General features: G+C 37.0%; 3 protein-coding genes and 1 long non-coding RNA gene across 5 annotated transcripts; 2 read left to right on the top strand and 2 right to left on the bottom strand.

The window, feature by feature from the left end:
- Positions 1 to 102: 102 nt before the first annotated feature.
- On the bottom strand, positions 103 to 2853 carry LOC146478245 (uncharacterized). Its single transcript, XM_085111778.1, has 3 exons — positions 2611 to 2853; positions 257 to 489; positions 103 to 191 (listed from the first exon to the last, which is right to left on the bottom strand). The coding sequence occupies exons 1-2, from the start codon at positions 2815 to 2817 to the stop codon at positions 370 to 372; spliced, it is 327 nt and encodes a 108-aa protein (XP_084967904.1). The 5' UTR covers positions 2818 to 2853; the 3' UTR covers positions 103 to 191; positions 257 to 369.
- Positions 2854 to 2872: 19 nt separating this feature from the next.
- On the top strand, positions 2873 to 13652 carry LOC146478243 (uncharacterized). 2 transcript variants are annotated; one of them, XM_085111776.1, is made up of 5 exons: positions 2873 to 3103; positions 3304 to 3390; positions 5540 to 5608; positions 12326 to 12352; positions 13099 to 13652. In XM_085111776.1, the coding sequence occupies exons 1-5, from the start codon at positions 2966 to 2968 to the stop codon at positions 13177 to 13179; spliced, it is 402 nt and encodes a 133-aa protein (XP_084967902.1). In that variant the 5' UTR covers positions 2873 to 2965; the 3' UTR covers positions 13180 to 13652. The 2 variants fall into 2 exon arrangements, with proteins under 2 accessions (XP_084967902.1, XP_084967903.1); XM_085111777.1 differs by lacking the exons at positions 12326 to 12352; positions 13099 to 13652 and adding an exon at positions 6625 to 6992 and having other exon boundaries at positions 2874 to 3103.
- On the bottom strand, positions 8808 to 11249 carry LOC146478244 (uncharacterized). Its single transcript, XR_014865085.1, has 2 exons — positions 10646 to 11249; positions 8808 to 10358 (listed from the first exon to the last, which is right to left on the bottom strand). It is a non-coding gene; the product is annotated as an uncharacterized LOC146478244 (long non-coding RNA).
- A 1949-nt stretch (positions 13653 to 15601) lies between the features above and the next one.
- Positions 15602 to 17078, top strand: LOC146478242 (GPI-N-acetylgalactosamine transferase PGAP4-like). Its single transcript, XM_085111775.1, has one exon. It carries the CDS (start codon positions 15730 to 15732, stop codon positions 16921 to 16923), a length of 1194 nt encoding a protein of 397 aa, XP_084967901.1. The 5' UTR covers positions 15602 to 15729; the 3' UTR covers positions 16924 to 17078.
- Positions 17079 to 17896: the final 818 nt, after the last annotated feature.

The raw sequence follows: 17896 nt of genomic DNA, 5'->3' as shown, positions 1-17896 counted from the left end.
AATTTCCATTAAGCATCCCCTCCCCTTTCATATGAGAGTCCCCCCCAGACTGTTGGTTTAGTGATGTTCAAAACTTCCCAGAACAGAAATATCAACAACCAGTTCAGGCCTGCATCAATAAAAGTCTTGTCACATTTTATTAAATGTTCTACTTTTTTTTAAATCTCCACAATTTCATAAAAAAATACAAGCTAGTCTGAAATGTCAGCCGTCTCCTCCCCCTAACCCACAGGGGGCACGGGAGAGAAATACAAACTTATAGGACAACAATGTGACATCAGATGCCCATTGACTAGTGTTTAAAACTTTTTTTACAATCTTGTGACACTGTCAACATTCAAATAAATTACAATGTCTCATCTAAAAACTTCAAGATGCTGAGTCCTCGTTACTTTCATGCGTTTCCTTTCTCTTCAGTGCTTCAATTTCGTTGACCAAAAAGTCTATTGGTTTCTCTGGTCTTTTGTAGACAAGCTTTGCAATTAAGTCCTGGCAAAAAACAAAACAAAATTGGATTGCATTAGACTTAGCACTCTGTGAGAGCCCTTAAAACAGTTTCCTGACTTGATACATATTTTTTGGGGAAAGATAAAATCATCAAGTACCCTTTATCTCAATAGTAACAGGTAAAAATGTATAGAGCTGCAATTAAGATGACACTTCATGGCTGTCACCTAAGGAAATTTCAAGGAGCCCACAAGGCCAAAAGCTTAGAGGTTAGGAACCCAACATGTAAAGTGTTAGGTTCTGTTGCAACAAATTTAGGCGCCCAGAGCATTTTCTTGGGTGCACCAGACTACCGGGCTTCTGTTACAGTTAGGCAGCAGTCTTGCACTTAACCCCAGCTTCTGTAACATCAACGATTTTAGCATTGACCATTTTCATCAGCCGAGGATAATGAATAACTACTGAGCTGCTTCTTTAGCATTTGCAGGGTCTAAAATTTGGGAAAAAATTCCCTTTAAATTAAAAAAGCTCTCATATAATAGCTTCTACAAGCAGTATAAATTGTACCTTTTAAATGCCCAATGAATATTGGGTATTTAAAAGGTATTGCCCTCACTATTAATTATCATTCCTATTGTTTTTTATGTAAAAATTGTAGTATGTTTCTATTATTGCACTTTTATTATTCTTCTTTTTTGCTCTATTTAGTTGCACGTTATACGCCAGTTAGTTGCACGTGGCAGTGACCAACTCGAAAGCCTAAGCTCCTTTGGTCACTGCGCACATTTTACTTTTCACATTTATGTAATTTAATGCCGTCTTTATGTTACTTTTCTTATATATTATAATTTCCTTTTGTTGTAAACCATTCAAATAGTGCATAATAATAAAAACCTTAACCTTAGTATACTAGAAATAAAAAAGCCGTGGGTTTGGCCTAGAGGTTAGCTTGGGCACGGGCCTTGTAATCTGGAAGCGCCAGGTTCAAGTTCCACTCTGAACACTCGGATTTGTTTCATAGCAGTCATGTGTTCATAACCTCAGCCATGCTAAGTTAATAGGGAACTATTTGTACCATTTCCATCAGTGATTTACATGTCAGTATAGACTTTGATCAATGATCAAGGTAACTTAAAATCTATCATCTTGTATACAACACACGTTCGTGTTATACTGCCAGTACACCAGTAGTAACTATGTTTATTATACAGACAAGAGTGTTTTGCTGGAAAATGCACCACACGTAAAATTCACACGTAACTACATCCAGGACCCGAGTCAGCCGAGTGAAGTATTTTCCATATCCTCACTAGGTGAAGATAGTGATGATGTCATTTCCCACTTTTTCACGGTTGTTTGTGCAAACAGTTGGCGAAAAATTGTGAGCGATAGATATGTCTATGTAATGAAAAGAAAATTACACATTGGCTTAAAGATATAATAATAATAATAATAATAATAACAATAATAATTATAATAATAATAATAATAATAATAATAATAATAATAAACAAATATTTAAACAGGATAAACCCATCAGTACAAACAGTACTGTTATCAAAGGGGTCCTGTAAAAACTAAAAATGTAAAGTGCGCAAGCAGGATACTATAAAAAATTACAAAGAAAAATTTTCCTTGACTTTTGGCCTAAACAAGACTCTGGAGTTAAGTTTACGGATCATATTTACGGATAAAATACGAATTTTATTTTCTCGTGTTAAAAATAATATTTTACCACCCGAAAAGAAAATTCATCTCTTTGCACCGCTGTGTAAAAAATATCCTCTATATATACCAGCCTGGCCCCAGTTGTTCAAAGGGCGGATAATTTTATCCACTGGATAGTTTGCTATCCAGCAGATAAAATGTGTGCAAGGTTTTTACCGATAGTCCTATGATTTGTGAATAGAGTAGAAACATATGTCAAATTTAAGAATGGGATTGTGTGGAAAACTTGCCAAAAGCATTGGTTGGAGAACATTTGCTTCTCTGGATAGTGACTTAATATACAAGTCATTGAGTGCTTGTACATAATTGAGAAGTTTTTAAAGAGTATCCTGTCTGCTTTCTCTACTTCAAGATTTTTACGATTTCAAAAATACAGTGGACGGGAATTGCGGGGTATATTTTGCAGTCGTCCAAGTAAATATGATGGTAACTTACTTCCAACAGTTGCAAAACTTCAGTCTTCTCGAGGTATTTAGTCGCCTTCGCACAAGGTTCTTCGATATCCTGCAGAGTCGTCGCTTTGAGAGATTGTTTCAAATCATCCAGGAATCCCCTCCCAATCTGTTTGCATTCTGTGAAGCTATACTGTCGATTTGTTTCTGCAAGGAAGTCTTCACTCGCACTTTCTTCCAGTTCCGCCATGTTGGAATGTTTTGGCCCCTCGTTTGCATGTCACTCTCCTCGTTTTCATGACGTCAGGGTTTTGCAACGCCTGGCATATTTTGAACACCTACGTTGTAGCAAGATTTACAATATTATTGCCAGGCAAACCTCTGAAACGTGCCCAAAAATGTTGAAATTTTTTCTTCTTGTTAACAAACAGGGCCATACTCGTGTGTCTCAGTACTACGAATACTTGGAACTTGAAGAGAAGACGAACATGGAGGCCGAAATAACGCGAAAATGCTTGATAAGAAACGATAATCAGGTTTTTAATAAGCTTATTTTAAAACTCATGTCATGTCAAGTTTTCATTTTAATAGGCTTTATTGCAACTTTTTTAATACATAAAGCCAAAAGTACTGATCAAAAATAGAGTTTAACATCATTTTAAAACTCTGAACAACACAAAATCACTCAAACTTCTGTTTGACTTGAAATATTGACTCTTAAAATGTTTTCTTGCAGTGCCCCTTTTTTGAATTCAAGAATTTTAAAGTTGTTTACAGAAGATATGCTAATATATTCTTTATTGTTGGTGTTGATTCAGATGAGGCAAGTAATTTTTTTTAAAATTAAAACTAACTATTATTCATACTTGGTAAGTAACTTTAAAAAAATGCTATTATTTCCTGGATGTCAGGTCTCAGATTCATGAAGCGCTTCTGGCTGCTAAGTTAAGATGTATCCTGAGTATTGTTCTTTAACAATAGTCTAGTGTAATATTACAAAAGTAGACTGTTGTTAAAAAACAATGTACTAAGAACACAGCTTCAAGGGGAACTATCATAAAAATTTGCTGTCATTTCAAAACCCAAAAATGTTTCTCTGTCAGCAGAAACAAAGAAATAATTGTCTAGTTTTGTTATAAATTATCACCCCAGTGCGATGAAACTGTCGATTAGTGCCTCTGGCTAGAGACAGAGTAGTCCAGTATGGACTGAAACTTGAAAAATATGAGGCTAATGTTTTTTAAGTTCTCGCATTTTTGTTTCCAAAATGCGCCAGAACAGATCACGAGTTGTTCCTTCCAAGAATTGAGTTGATTTCTTTCCTTTATAATTGTTTGGCAGCTGATTGAAGGTCTTATTTCATCATTTTTAACAAAAGATACCAAAAACCCCATGATACTTCCCCTTTAACTTAAGAGGGCTAAGTGAAATCTGGCTGCCGGAGGGTTATGAGGTTATTTGTTGTGAAAGTCCTGATTTGTAGTTCTAGGTATTATCTTTAATTTGTCATGGCTTGTTTTTTCTTGCTATATTTCATCTTCCCAGTACACAAAATTGCAACCGCATGTTGACCTGTTTGTTACAAAATGTGAAACGTGTTGTGTTTCAAGCCGTCTTAAAGGATGCTTAAGAACAATAGGATCAATTAACTGGTTTAAGTCTCATGGTGACTTGGTTATTACAAAATGTGAAACGTATTGCATTTTCAAGCCATTTTAAAGGATGCTTTAGAACGATAGGATCAATTAACTGGTTTAAGTCTCTTAAAAAACTCTGCGTTCTGAAGTCGATCAACAAAACCAACCATAAGTGCCTTCCCTGGATATTATGGTTGGGCTGATATTGATTATTCCAAATATCCCATGCCACTGATATTGGGATTTCCCTGAAAATATAGATACTTGCAAATTAATAGTTATTTTGATACCTTTAGGTATGTTCCACACTGTAGTAAAAATTCAAAGCCTAATTTTCGCAATATCAAGAAGGTTACTGTTTTCTTCTACTTCACTCGAACAGAGTACTGTAGTCAAGCAGCTTACACATTCTCCACTTGTTTATACAAAGCTTGAGCATGAGCACTTCATTAAGTGTCAAATTATGCCACAAAGCAAATCACAGATGATGATGTCATAATATCAATATCCAAATTAATGCCAAAAATGTGGTAAATATCAAACTTGATGGGATTGATTTGAAAAACTGATGTTGGCCCACCCTTACTAAATATATATACAGTAGAACCCCGGTAACTCGAACTCAGATAACTCGAACTCCTCTGCTAACTCGAACTGAGTCTCAATTCCCTTGAATTGGCCCAGCTTTTCAGTCATTTTTACTCGGTTAACCCAAACGCGGATAACTCGAAAACCCCGCTAACTCAAACTAAATTTCATTTCCCTTGATCAAAATTTACCCCGTAACTCGAATTTCTGGTTCTTATAACTCGCCACGGATGCCCATTGAGATATCCCATTAGTTTTTCTTATCGTGTGATCGAATGCTAACACTAGAACAAAGACTGGATGACGCAAAAGGGAACATAAATTGAGTGTACTAAGTTACATTCACAGTATTGCATTGTCGTAAGAATGCATAATTGTTACAGTTGTTACAAAATGTATTAATTTCTCGTGAAATAAGTTTAATTTGCACTGTATTGTATACCAAAGTGCAGAAAATCAATAAACTATAAATTATTAACCTGGAAAATTAAATATTTTAATTGACCCCGATAACTTGAAACCCCGCTAACTTGAACAGTTTTTCGTTTCCCTTCAGAGTTCAAGTTACCAGGGTTCTACTGTATATATACACAACATATGAAAACAAAAAACTGGTAATTAACTAAACAGAGTACATGCTAATTAAAACAACCCTGTGATGGTCTTTGCTAAAATGGATTGATGATAAGAAAGAGTAACGTTAGCACATTATTATTTCATAGAAGTATCACGTTGATTTTTCCACAGAATGAATTAGCAATTCTGGAATTTATTCACAATGTGGTAGAGGCTATGGATCATTACTTCTCTAGTGTGGTGAGTTTTGTGTAACATAATTTAATGTTTTCGATATGTTTTACCAAATGTTAGTTCCAGAAAATACCCATACCTTCCCCCACAGGCGGGATTTTTTCTAACACCCCCCACCCCTCCCACCTCTCTGGAAATACTTTCCTTTAAATTTATTGGCCTTTGAGGCCCCCACCTCCTAGAATTCCCAATTGCTTCTGTTGGGGGCAGAGGGAGGGGGGGGGGGGGGTTATAGGTTATCGTTATTTTCTGGAACTATACAATCAAGAAATCTGCTTTTACCATTGACTCCCTTAAATCTATTTATTAATTCATTTTGTCATTAAGTCAAGTGATAGAAAATCACCTTCAAATGTGTCAAATGTATTCGTTTTTACACAACTATAAAGATGACATTCCTTTGTAGTGTTGATGATGCAGAGGATGGTCAATGCAGTTGTTGGGTTATATGGATTTAGTTTTATCACAAAAACAAATGCAGTAATTACCTTATTATAGGATATTAACAATGCACGTTGACAACCCGAAGAAAATTTACGTTACACTAAATTAACGCGGATTTTTTAAAAGTTAGGTTTACATGCATTAAATTAACGCGAATTTTTTGATAAGCATCTTGCTTTATTTACTGCGATTTTCATAATTCTGCAAACTCGCACTTTACATTTCTGAATGCCAAACTGCGTTTTGGCTTCTGTCAATACTGAAAACCTTCCAAGACAAGTGCACGGATGTTTCTAAGTTTATTTTAAAGCCGAAAATTTGGTTTTGAAGCCTAACTAGACCCTATCAATTTAAAAGATAGTGACTCTGAAGAGCCAATAGAGGAGTCATGAACTAATAAGGTTTTGTAATGACATAAAAGTGCTTTAAAATAACAATGTTGTAAAATAGCGTGCATTAAATTTATATCGACATTAATTAAGATACATTAAATTAACGTGAATTTTGTAAAATCGTGTTAATAAAGTGCATTGGTAATTTCCTATAATAAGGTAACAGTTTTTTTTGTTTACTTTCAGTGTGAGCTGGATGTATCCTTTCTGAAAACTATCATCTTTGATGTAGTGTAATATAACTTCAGTAACTAGCTGCTGGCTAAATAGTAATTTACAGGGCCACAAGATGTGAGTTGATCTGATTGTGGCATGATTTTATTGGAAAAGGCAAGAGGGTAGTCTCTCTTAACCAGGCCAGGAGTTGTCTTAAGGCGTTTTTTGCTAACAGTTCCCACTTTGTTTAGTCAGAATTTCTTCCTGAGGTGCATCAATTACATGTATGGTTATTCATTACTGTTGGGTTGCAAAAACTGTGTACCCAGTTAGGGCTGATAGTATGTAAAATTTAAGTAAAGATCAGTGTTTTTACGATTAGCCAGTCAGTTCCTTGAGGCTTAATTGATAAATAAAACTTGAGATTTTTATTGATTTCTTTCACATGAAGGGTCCTCATCAACTATTACAAAAAGGATATGGAGAGTGAATAATCTAAAATTATTGTTTGGCATAAATCTTTATGAAATATTCCATTGAAATGAAAAGTTTTACTTCATTGCATTGCTTTTTTGAGGGTTAAACTCAAGTGCCTTTTCAACACTCACTCTCACAGTATCACCTATCCAGGAACTGAGTTGGTAGGAACAACATTCAGGTTAAGAAAGCGAATGTCTAATATCACTGTTGTGTGCTTGCGTTCTCCACAAAACCTTCAGTTTGATCATTTCACCTGGTTACTTTGCAAAGGACGGCAAAGATAGGTGCCAAGATTTATAACACACATGCAGAGCAATTGTTGTTCTTGTTGTTTTTTTTTTCATGAAACGATTTCTTTGTGGCCTTCTCTTTCCATCACCACCATAGTTGCTTAAGTTCCCTTTTGTCACTTTTTGGGTGGTTACTTTGGCAATCTTACATATTCCTTGACTATTGTTTATGAAGATAATGTTCAATTTGGAGAGAGTTCATATGATATTGGATGAAATGATCATGAATGGACAAATAGTTGAAACCAATAAGAACAGAATTCTTGCACCTGTTGCAGTTTTGGATAAGGCATTTTCATCCACACCTCTCGGCTAATACGGACACCAAAGGGACAATTAAAGCAAAGTGTCCGTAGAGAGGTGTCCATATTATAGAGGTGCCATGATTATGTCACTTTTAAGACTTCACTGGCAGTTTGAAGTGTTTAGTAACTAAAAACAGGCCAACATTCGTATTTTAACTACATCTAAATGGATTAATATACAGCATTAAAACATTGTCTATCAGTAGCATACTACACTTAATTATATCTCTCAGTTAGTATGTGAGGTGTGATTGGTCAATTTTGCAGGCCGTATTTCACTGTACCGTCCATTAAATTTGAAAGTTGTTCCTTTACCGCACGCCAGATTAACTTCAGAGATATAATAAATATCTTACTAACCTCGTTTTCTCAGTCTGTACTGTAAGTTACAGATCCTTGTTTTTTTCCTGTTGATTTATGGCCCGCTGCTTCGCGCTCGGGCCATAAATCAACAGGAACAAACTCGGTCTGTAACTTACGGTACGTTCCTTGAACTCGTTTAGTAAGAGGTATGAACATCTCAGCTACATACTGTATATGAATCACTGTTTTGAAAAAAAATTAACTACAACACAATGCTGCATTTAAAAAAGTAATATAAATTACAATAATTTCTGAAAACGTCTTTCGGTATTGTACAAGTGCAGCAAACAGTCACTAGAGTCAAATAAAGAAATCTTTACACTGTGGTCATTTAAGACTTTAAAAAGTCAGATGTTGTTCTTTGCCAGGAGCCCATGGGCTCCTGTCTTTGCCCATTATGTCATCGTAACATTAAAAATTCTGAAGAATTGTAAAAATAATTTATACACATATTATAGTATTGTGTTACAAAATAATGTTTAAATATTTGGGCGGGGAGTTTCTGAACCCTCGTGCAGGCTTTTCAAGGAAAACTCCTTGTTAAAATTTATAGAAAAAATAATGATATGTTGACAAATTGTTCACTCATTAAGTATATTTGCAAAATAATTAATACATACAATGGATGTATAGCACTAGCTACAAAAAAAGACAATAATAATAATGATTGATCAAAAAATATATTTTTCAAGTTAAAGTTTTCGTACTCTCTATTTGAAGCTATAATATGATGGCATTGTTTAATTGCAGGGTTCAGTTGAGTTTTTTTGATTGGTTTTATCTCCTCTACTACGTTAGTTGTCTCCTTTCCCCCAATTGAAAGGAAAATCAGGGATCTAAATAGCTGTTTTAAAAGAACGATAAATATTGCCGATCGGAATCTAAGAGGAGAGGAAACAGCTTCACTGTTTCCAAAACTCACTCTTTGCAACTTGAGAGCTTCTATTCTAATTACAAGTTGACCGTACGGTCAAAGCGATTGCGCTCGTCATGGCTGATAGAGGTAAAAAAAGGAGAGATTTTGGTTTTTCTTTAAGGGGGGATTAAACCTTAACGCCATTTTTCCGTTACTTGACATGGCTTTAATGGAAATATCTCGCATACGTTTCAAGCAATCCAAAAACCCTATCATCATCCCGTGAATCTGTGTTGTGGGGTATTTTGTTAATTTTTGGGTGATTTTTGGGTATATTTGGGAAGAAGCAGTTTTTTCAGAAGGATTGGTAAATTAAGAGAAATAAGAAATATTGAAGATTTAGTGAAGTTTTAAAATTTGTAGTTGATAATATTATCAATAGACGGACACCAAGTTGAGTCCACTAGCAACCTGGGGTGCTCTTGCGTGGGCATCAACTGTCTGTTGGTGTTCCAAAAATCATTTTCTTTCTTCTATCTCTTTTTAAAACCTCTTCAAATTTCATTCAAATTTAAGTGTTATGCCCCCTTAATATTTGTGACTCAGAGAAGAGCATCACTTGATTTGCTGATGCCGATGTCAGCTACTAAAAAGGTGGACTCTTTCTGATCGCAGAATATTTCTATCTTTAATTGAGTGTTGAAAAATACTTTTTGCTCTTCATCATTTCATGGTTATTAGGGTAATCAATTAATGGAGCAATCAGCGAAGGGACATCGTGGAAGCAGAGAGCTCCCATTCATTTAAATACAAGCTGAAATCTCACTTGAAAGTTTTAGAATTTCGCAATTGTTAACATTAATTCTTTTCTTAAGGGAGGTTTTTTTTTGCGTAGGGATAATCTCGGACCTTCCTTTAAAGATGCTTTTATTTATTTTATTTTTATTTGTGTTTCACTTTTTTGCGTGTTGGATAAAGCATGTATGTATATACTCTTTGAGGGCCTTTTAGAATCGATGGGAGCGCATTAGCCAGCGATAAAGCCACACAGGAATTTGAATTCTTTGAGAGTGTGTAATCGGCATGCGAAGCGTTGTGACCACGGTGCAATTCAATTCAATTCAATTTTTATTCACACTTATTCGAAATACAATATATTTTTATGGTAAGAAAATAAACATGCAGAGCATTTTATTTAAGTGGTTTTACCTTCTAGGGAAGAAGTGCATGCGTAGTGGCCAAAGGAGCAGGGCTTTCGCGTTGGCCACTACTTCTGTGCAGTTACAAAAATGAGGGGAAGTAGAATTCATAAAACTGATTGTAGAGCTCTGCTAATTAAATTAGTCTTTGGGGAGGAAAATACATCAGTAAGGGAAAAAAAGCAAGTACAGAAGTATATTATATACGCTTGCGGTGCAAACTCTGGTAGGGTGCGTAAGGCCATGAAGTTTCATGAGACTTGTGAAAATACTTTAGTTTTGCGCGAATTGCTCGTTTTTCACTTGCTCGCGCGCTGGCATGCGCTGCCACGGGTGTTGCGCGCACGCGCGCGATAATGCTTTCGGGCATGCGAACTAATTTAAAGAAATTTTTAACGGTATAGTTTTGTACCCTGAAAAAGGCAGCATTGGCGAAACGTCGGTTTAAACTCTCTTAGCAGCGTCAATTTTATAATAATTTAAATTCTCATTCAGATTAACTACGATGCGCAGTGTTACAATCTTTATTACACAAGTTTGTGAAAATACCTGACTTACGCGCGCGCTCGCGCTCGAACAGGAATTTCAATGCTCGCCTTTGTTTCGTCACACACGCAACTACAAGCAATCGTCTTCCAGACAAAATTTTCACTATCGTGTAAAAGTTTGCATTGGCAAAGTTGAAGCAATGAACAGACTTGTGTGGTGCGCAGCTTATGAAACTGCAATCGGTATTGCCTTAGGTACATGCAGTTTGATTGCTGGGGAAATGCTTTGTGACGCTTACATACAGCACTGTAGAAGAGTAAGAGAAGTAAGTACTTCATTCAAACTTAAAACTTCCCGACGCGTTAAAATTAAGGACAACTCTTGATTGAAAATAGCCCTATCGGAAATTTAGGTTGCGGTGTTATTTTTTTTTTCATGTCCGAAAATTCTGAAGTATCCAAGTATTCGAAAATGTCCCCCAGTTTTGTCCATAATCATACGGTATTAGTCTGAAGATTGTTTTGGCCTTAGAAGAGAAGGCCAACAGCACAACGTAAATGGTCAAAAAAGACTGCAGGGAGAAAGCCCGTTTTCAGAAAAAAAAAAGAAACTTTCCCTCTGTTATCCGACAGTACTGATGTTGACAATGGGGAATTTATGAATGCCAGACGGCAACGCCGTCGAAACGTTACTTGAAAATATAACTATCCAGGGCCGTAGCCAGTACGAGGCAAACCGAGGCACTTGCCTCAGTCATTGTTGACAAATTCACAAACAGTTAAATAAGTTAAAAAAATGTTAACGCAACATGATATTATGTTGAATGATAACGCGAATCAGGCAGTGCCCTGAATTACAGATGAGAAAAATTAAGCAAAAATTCATGCTGACCAGGCAGCGGCTTCCCAAAGAAAACTGCCTTGTTTTCATGTGTTTTTCCGCCATTTCTCCAGTCTTCTGTCTTCTCTGATCTGAGTGAGAAAAATCTATCAAACTGCAGCGTTCTAAGATATCAACAGCTTTTTTTTTAAAGAAAGGCCTCTACAGCGGTGGGATGCTAGTGGGCATGGGCGAATCGCGCTACCATTTAACAGCTAACTTCGTTGCCACTGATTTAGAAACAAAAATCCTCAAATAAGAACGGCCGAGACCAGGTTTTATGAGTCTGCGAGACTGAGCACCCCCCCCCCCCCCTTCCCCAATAACCCCTTCTTTTCACGAAACATCTGGTCAGGCACACAGAGCCCCTAAAGTAGCATTTAAATAGCCCCCCCCCCCCCCCCCAAAAAAAAAAAAAAAAAGTCACCTCGATCTCTAGATCTAGATGGCCTTAAGGGCTCTTAGCGGAATTTTTGTCAAATAAGGTTTGATCCCAGTGTTTAGTTTAAACGTAATCATCATAAAGACCCTAAATTGCTAGGCGGGAAATTCAACCATAGATATTGCCTCAGTCCTTATTTTTTTCTGGCTACGGTCCTGCTATCTCATTTGTGCTACTTCCCGATTCAACTCCTCCAACTTCTACAAAAACGACAAGCCACCCAGGAACCAATTTGGTAGAGAAAAAAGTGGTGTGCTGAATGCTCTGACTTGTTGAACCAACAAATGTTGTACAAGGCAATGTTAGAACGTTTAGTGGAGTCTTTATATAACTCGACTGAAAATCTTTACAATAATTACAGTTCACACTTTTATAACCGGTTAAGTATAAGTATTAACTATCATTTTGTTTGTATGTATTTTTTCCAGGGCAAAATGAACTGGGTGGATCGTGAGGTATCCTTTTATACCGACGTAATCGATATTTCTAGGTATATTTAGATCTCACTACCAATTACATAAATTATATTAAGGCCATTTATATCAATATCGGCAACATTTTCGTGCAAATTGTCGCACAATAAATGTTGTGTTGCGTGGGAAACATCAAATAACAGAAAGTAGACCTTTACGCTTTGTTTCAGTTAAGAGCAACAAACGCACGACAAGTTACACGAAAATTCTTCCCATATTTCTCGCACTTTATGGTGCTGTCTTTATCCCCAAGCAACGTGAGCTTGCCACCTCACTCGTGGGCATAAAATGGTGACCTCAAGAATACGTACGCAAGAGACCGTCATCTTGGGTCAATAATGCTTGATTCGAGCATCTCTGACATTATATGTGTAACACTGTTTACAGTACTGCTTTGTCAGTTGCTTCTGCCAGATATTGCAAGATTTCATTCTTTTTAGGGAATTCAGCCGAAAGATATAACAGGAACTATTTGTCGGTCAACTGATTTTAATTTTTTACACCTGATTCAAAATTGTTTCTTGTCAGGGGTGAAAATAAGTTCGAGACCCGCCCACAATTGAGATTCTGGGAATTATTTCATTCAAAAATTCCGAACGACCAGCCCCATCATTTTTATATGGGTATCCCTCCCCGGGGGTAATTTCCAGAAAAAAAAAGTTTATTAAATAAGTTAAGTAAGTTGATGCTTCCTTGTTTTTTTGGTTTCCTTAACTTTCATTTTGAAGATAAGGAGTTTTGTTCATGATACGAAGGAGTTCTGCCGTGACATGGTTCAAAATGGTTTCGTTGCCCGTTTGCCTTGGTAAATATGTTGGTCGCCATCGTTACGTCCGTTTGGTATGGTCACGTGTTTCATTTGAAATGGTCACGTGGTTATTTTGGTACAGTCACATGCGTCCGGACTGGAACCTTCTTGATGACATAGCAGACATTTACTGCAGACAAGAGAAAATTTGCCACGGAGCATTAACGTTATCATCATGGAAACAAAGAAGAAGTCGCAGTTTTACTTCAAAACCGTTTGCTAGATATGAGCTTAATGGAGATGGATTAATTCAATGTCGGTCAACGATTGTCGGCCGTGAGGAGAAGTTTTACAGCAAAATGCTTATATTAGCTGGAAAACTTAAGTGGTTTCATCCTAAGAAGATAGACGTTTGAAAGATGACATACGATATGAGGAATACTGCAACGCGCAAATCATTAATTGGGTGGAAGATGCCGTCTCATGGTGCTTTCTGCCTGTCCTACGTTTTTAGTCAGTGCGTACTAGCATAGGAGAACAAATATTTTTTCCAAGTTGACGGAGCTAACAAATTAATATGATGGGAGAAAAATGGAAAGATACCCTTCGTTCTGCACGGTGACATGATCTTACATCGTCAATGAAATAGTCCTCGAAGTTCACCTGAAAAAGAATGAAAATACGTTGAAGAAACGTCTTTTTGTGAAAGTAGACTTGTTGATTTTTGATCGTTTTCTTGTACCAATTTTAAAGTTTCGCGGCGGGGGAAATTGATAATATTGATAATGAACAGTATCACGATAAGGTACATTCATTAAATGCAATGTAAAAATGTACTGTAACTTCGAATTCAGTTCAAGAAATACAATTACGAGAAATTCAGAAGCGATGCAGCCTTTACGCATTGACTTATTCCCCCTTTTCATATAGGAACGCCGCGCAGTATCGAACCGTAATGTTGAATTAAAACGATGGCTTGCATTTGTCAGTAGAAGGAATCTGTCTTAAGAAATGCTTTATGCGTATCTAAGGACCAAGAACCAATAGGACAAGAAAGGCGCCCGCCACTCTTAGCATATCGTAATAACTCATATATTTATCCCTCTGGTTAGAGTTGTTTTCAAATACTTATATGATATCACCGATATTGTCCATTAAGAGTCTTTTTGGAGTGTGTTAGTGGCAGAAAAGTCTTTAGATGAAAACGTCACAATATCGTTATCATACGGCGATATCGAAAAAATGCTAAATATCGTACTCGTATCCGATCGATTTGAAATAACTGGTATAAGTCCACCCTAATGTAAAACCAAAAATTAAAGTTGCATTAAGGACGGTTACTTGAACGGAGCGAGTAAACAAGACGTGCGAACTTTACAGAGACGTATTCGGAACTCTTCACCCAGAACGTGACGGCGACCACATGCAACATGGAAGCTTTTTAATTTTAGTCCTTAACAGAGTTTAATACAGTGGGAATAGGTCAGATCACAACCACCCGGACGTATACAAAACACGGACCCGGGTTCATGGACCACCCATGTGGACTCAGTCCATGGACCACCCTTTAGGACTGGGTCCATGGACCCAGCCCCTGTCGAACCACCAACACTGCTCTTCGCGAGCACCTTTTACAACAGATCATAAACGAAACCAACCTTTTATCTTGTTCCTACTTCATGTGGTAGCACGTGTTTGTTCATTCTTCACTAGGCTTCGTTTTATCCATATTTCTTGACTGCACATGTAAAGTTTAGTTAAGTTTCGACAACGTATGACTCCAAAAGAATAGCAATGGTCTTCTGAATTCTGCATCCCGTAATAAAAATACTTGGGAATTGGCCCAGTCTTTCTTGTTCTGCTTGCGCCCGGACGATTTGTTTAAAAAAGTGTCACGAAGAACGAAATTTGCCTCGTCAGTACTCACCAGAAATCAGACTCTACGATTGCAAAGAAAACTAAATATGGATTGCGTACAAAACTCAATGGTGGTAAAAGCATATAATCTCAATTACATAGAAAGTAGAAGGTGAATTACATAGTGAACGCCATATTTAATCTGTATTTTATGCTCAGTCCGCAGTCCATCCTTTATTATATTGACAGAAAATATGATATGCCTTCGCCGGGTCCACAAGGTGGGGTGGTCCATGTTTTGTATACGTCCCAACCACCCATCGTATTTTAGCTCTATTTGTTGAAACCTGGACATTATTTTTTTAAATTACCGTGATATTGTATCTTTTTAGTGGAGTTGTTCTTGTTAGGATTTTAGGATTTCCAACGGTAAAATCTGTCATTTTTCGTTGGCTAATTTTGACTATATTGCTCATTATAAAATATGTAATATCGTGGAAAATTTTTCACAACCTTATGGTAATCAGGAAATGAAACCCTTTTATAGAAATATTACTATTTATATCTTCTCAAACTTAGGGAAAAAGTGCCGCGTGCTTTGCGTGATGACATGTAACGATGACATCAGTCACGTGTTCATTGTACGTCACGCAACTCGTAACTGACAGAAATTCAAATTGAACTGGACGACTGATACTAGTAATTTTTCTTGGGAATACTGACCTATCTAGGAGCAGATACGAATACCAAGTGTATGGGCAAGTATCGCAGAAAGTTATGCCATGTGTTCATTTCCTTTTACAAGCAAAATGTATCGTCTGTTGTCGTAATTTACATCACAACGTTTTTTCTCGTTCTTCCGCTGTTCTGTCATAACCTTGGTTTCTCGAGTTATTTCGTTAAGCCGAAGGAACCCTACAAAATCCTCAAAGCACAGAACGAGGAACGAACAAAACAAGCGAAGGAGGTCTTGGAAAGCTTTCAACAATCTTCCACCCCGCTTCGGTCGCTCGAAAAAGCACGACAAACCGAATTCTCCATCGTACTGTTGACAGCATACCGTTCTTCAAACACGCATTATCTATTGCAAGTGACTGCTCGTTTGCTTCCTCAGGTAGCACGCGATGAAGGGAAAACTGTTATGGCTATCCTAAATTCTGATCCACAATCCAGAAAGAACGAAGATGCGATTTATTTGTCAAACTTCGTTAATGTAATCAACAGTCCTGTGTCTTCCACCTTGCGCATTTCTCTCAGATCACGTGAGAAAGAAGATTACATCGCTGGTTTAGAAACGGCCTTACAGCACAATTCCACGTACGTTTTAATGATCGAGGACGATGCTTTGCCATCGGAAAATCTTCTCAAGGATCTTCGATTTGTTTTAAAAAATATACTGCCGTGGAAATCCTTGAAGACAAGCAGGGATTGGGCGTTTGTGAAACTCTACTACCCTGAGAAGTGGCAAGGTCATGGTTGGCCTGAGTTACCGGAGCTTATATTCTTTGGTGTGCTGGGAGGATGTGTTGGTGTATGGATTGATTCAAAATTCAGAAGCAAAACAAAAACGAGGAGGCCATCTTTGTTCTGTACCCTATTATTTTGGACAGTGTATGTTGTTTTGGTTATTTACACAGTGGGCAGAGCTCATTGGATAGAATTAAGGAAGCTCTTTCCATTCATGTATGCTGTTGTCAATGCTCCTGGATGTTGCACACCTGGAGTTCTTTATAAGAGATCTCACGCACGTGAACTCGCAAACTTTTTAAAGGGAGTGAACTGTAATGACTCATACCCTATGGATATTGCAATTGATGACTTTGCCAAGAAAAGTAATTTGGAACGATACTTGGTTATGCCAAACATGGTTAGCCATATTGGTGTTCACTCAAGCCTTAGCAATCAATTGAAACACTACAAAGAATTTTTCTTAATGTTTAAACCATGATAAAGAGTAGAATGTAAGACAAACTTTTCAGCATTTTGGAATTGTAAAGTATATTTACAGGATTACCCCCCTCTCCATCCCCCCGGGGTGCTCAGACATAAAAGTTACAGGATGCTTCAGCTTAGAAAATTAAATTTTTACAATAACTGTCAAAATTCCTGTGCACTGATTGGCTCGTAGCTATTCTCTATAAGAGTACAGACAAAATGACATCTGATGTAACTCATGTGCTTTCTCAGCGAAAAATAAAACCAATTCCGCTTGTACTTTTTCCATTGTAAAAAACAAATTGACGGCAGTTTTCTATGGTCTATACACTTTTATATAATAAGCTGAATTCTACACGCATTGTGATTGGTTCTTACTTATGATCTATTGGAGGAAAGATGTATAGATGATGTCACCATTAACAACTTTTGCTTCTTTATTATATAAAACAAATAGATTCCATGTTTTCATGTGTCTGTTCAGTAATAGATCACAGAAGATGTCAAAATGTGGTAAGAACATCAAGTTTTGTTCTTACAACATTTTGATGTCATCTGTAATCTATCACTGAACAGGCGCACAACAAAATGGAATCTATTTGTTAAATAGACCCTAAAATGGCACCATAAAATGTGAAACCACTCACCTGCAGCTCATGGTTCCACTTGAGTTTTGAACATTTTATGACATCATTTTTTGGTCTATAAGTGCATAGACCATAGAAAACTGCCGTCAATTTGTTAATTATTGGCTGTTATTCAGCCAAAAGCTTTGTTTCAAAATTTGAAAAATTTGCAGGCAGCAAAAGAAAGAAGACCACTTGAAAAACAACCCAGTAAACAACCCTTTATAGCATTCACAAGTTTCCTTCCCCATTAGCAGTGGAGTGAAATGAAAAGTGGGGGGTGGGGGAGGAAGGAAGAGGCTGAAATCCGGCCAGTTTCATTTTCATTGTTTGATTGCTCTTTCAGCCCCCTCAGCATGG

This window comes from Pavona decussata, unplaced genomic scaffold (genome assembly GCF_977016875.1).
Source record: "Pavona decussata unplaced genomic scaffold, jaPavDecu1.1 SCAFFOLD_64, whole genome shotgun sequence".
Classification (NCBI taxonomy): Eukaryota; Metazoa; Cnidaria; class Anthozoa; order Scleractinia; family Agariciidae; genus Pavona; species Pavona decussata.
Note: the sequence above shows the minus strand (reverse complement) of the source record. Positions and strands in the feature narration are given on the sequence as shown.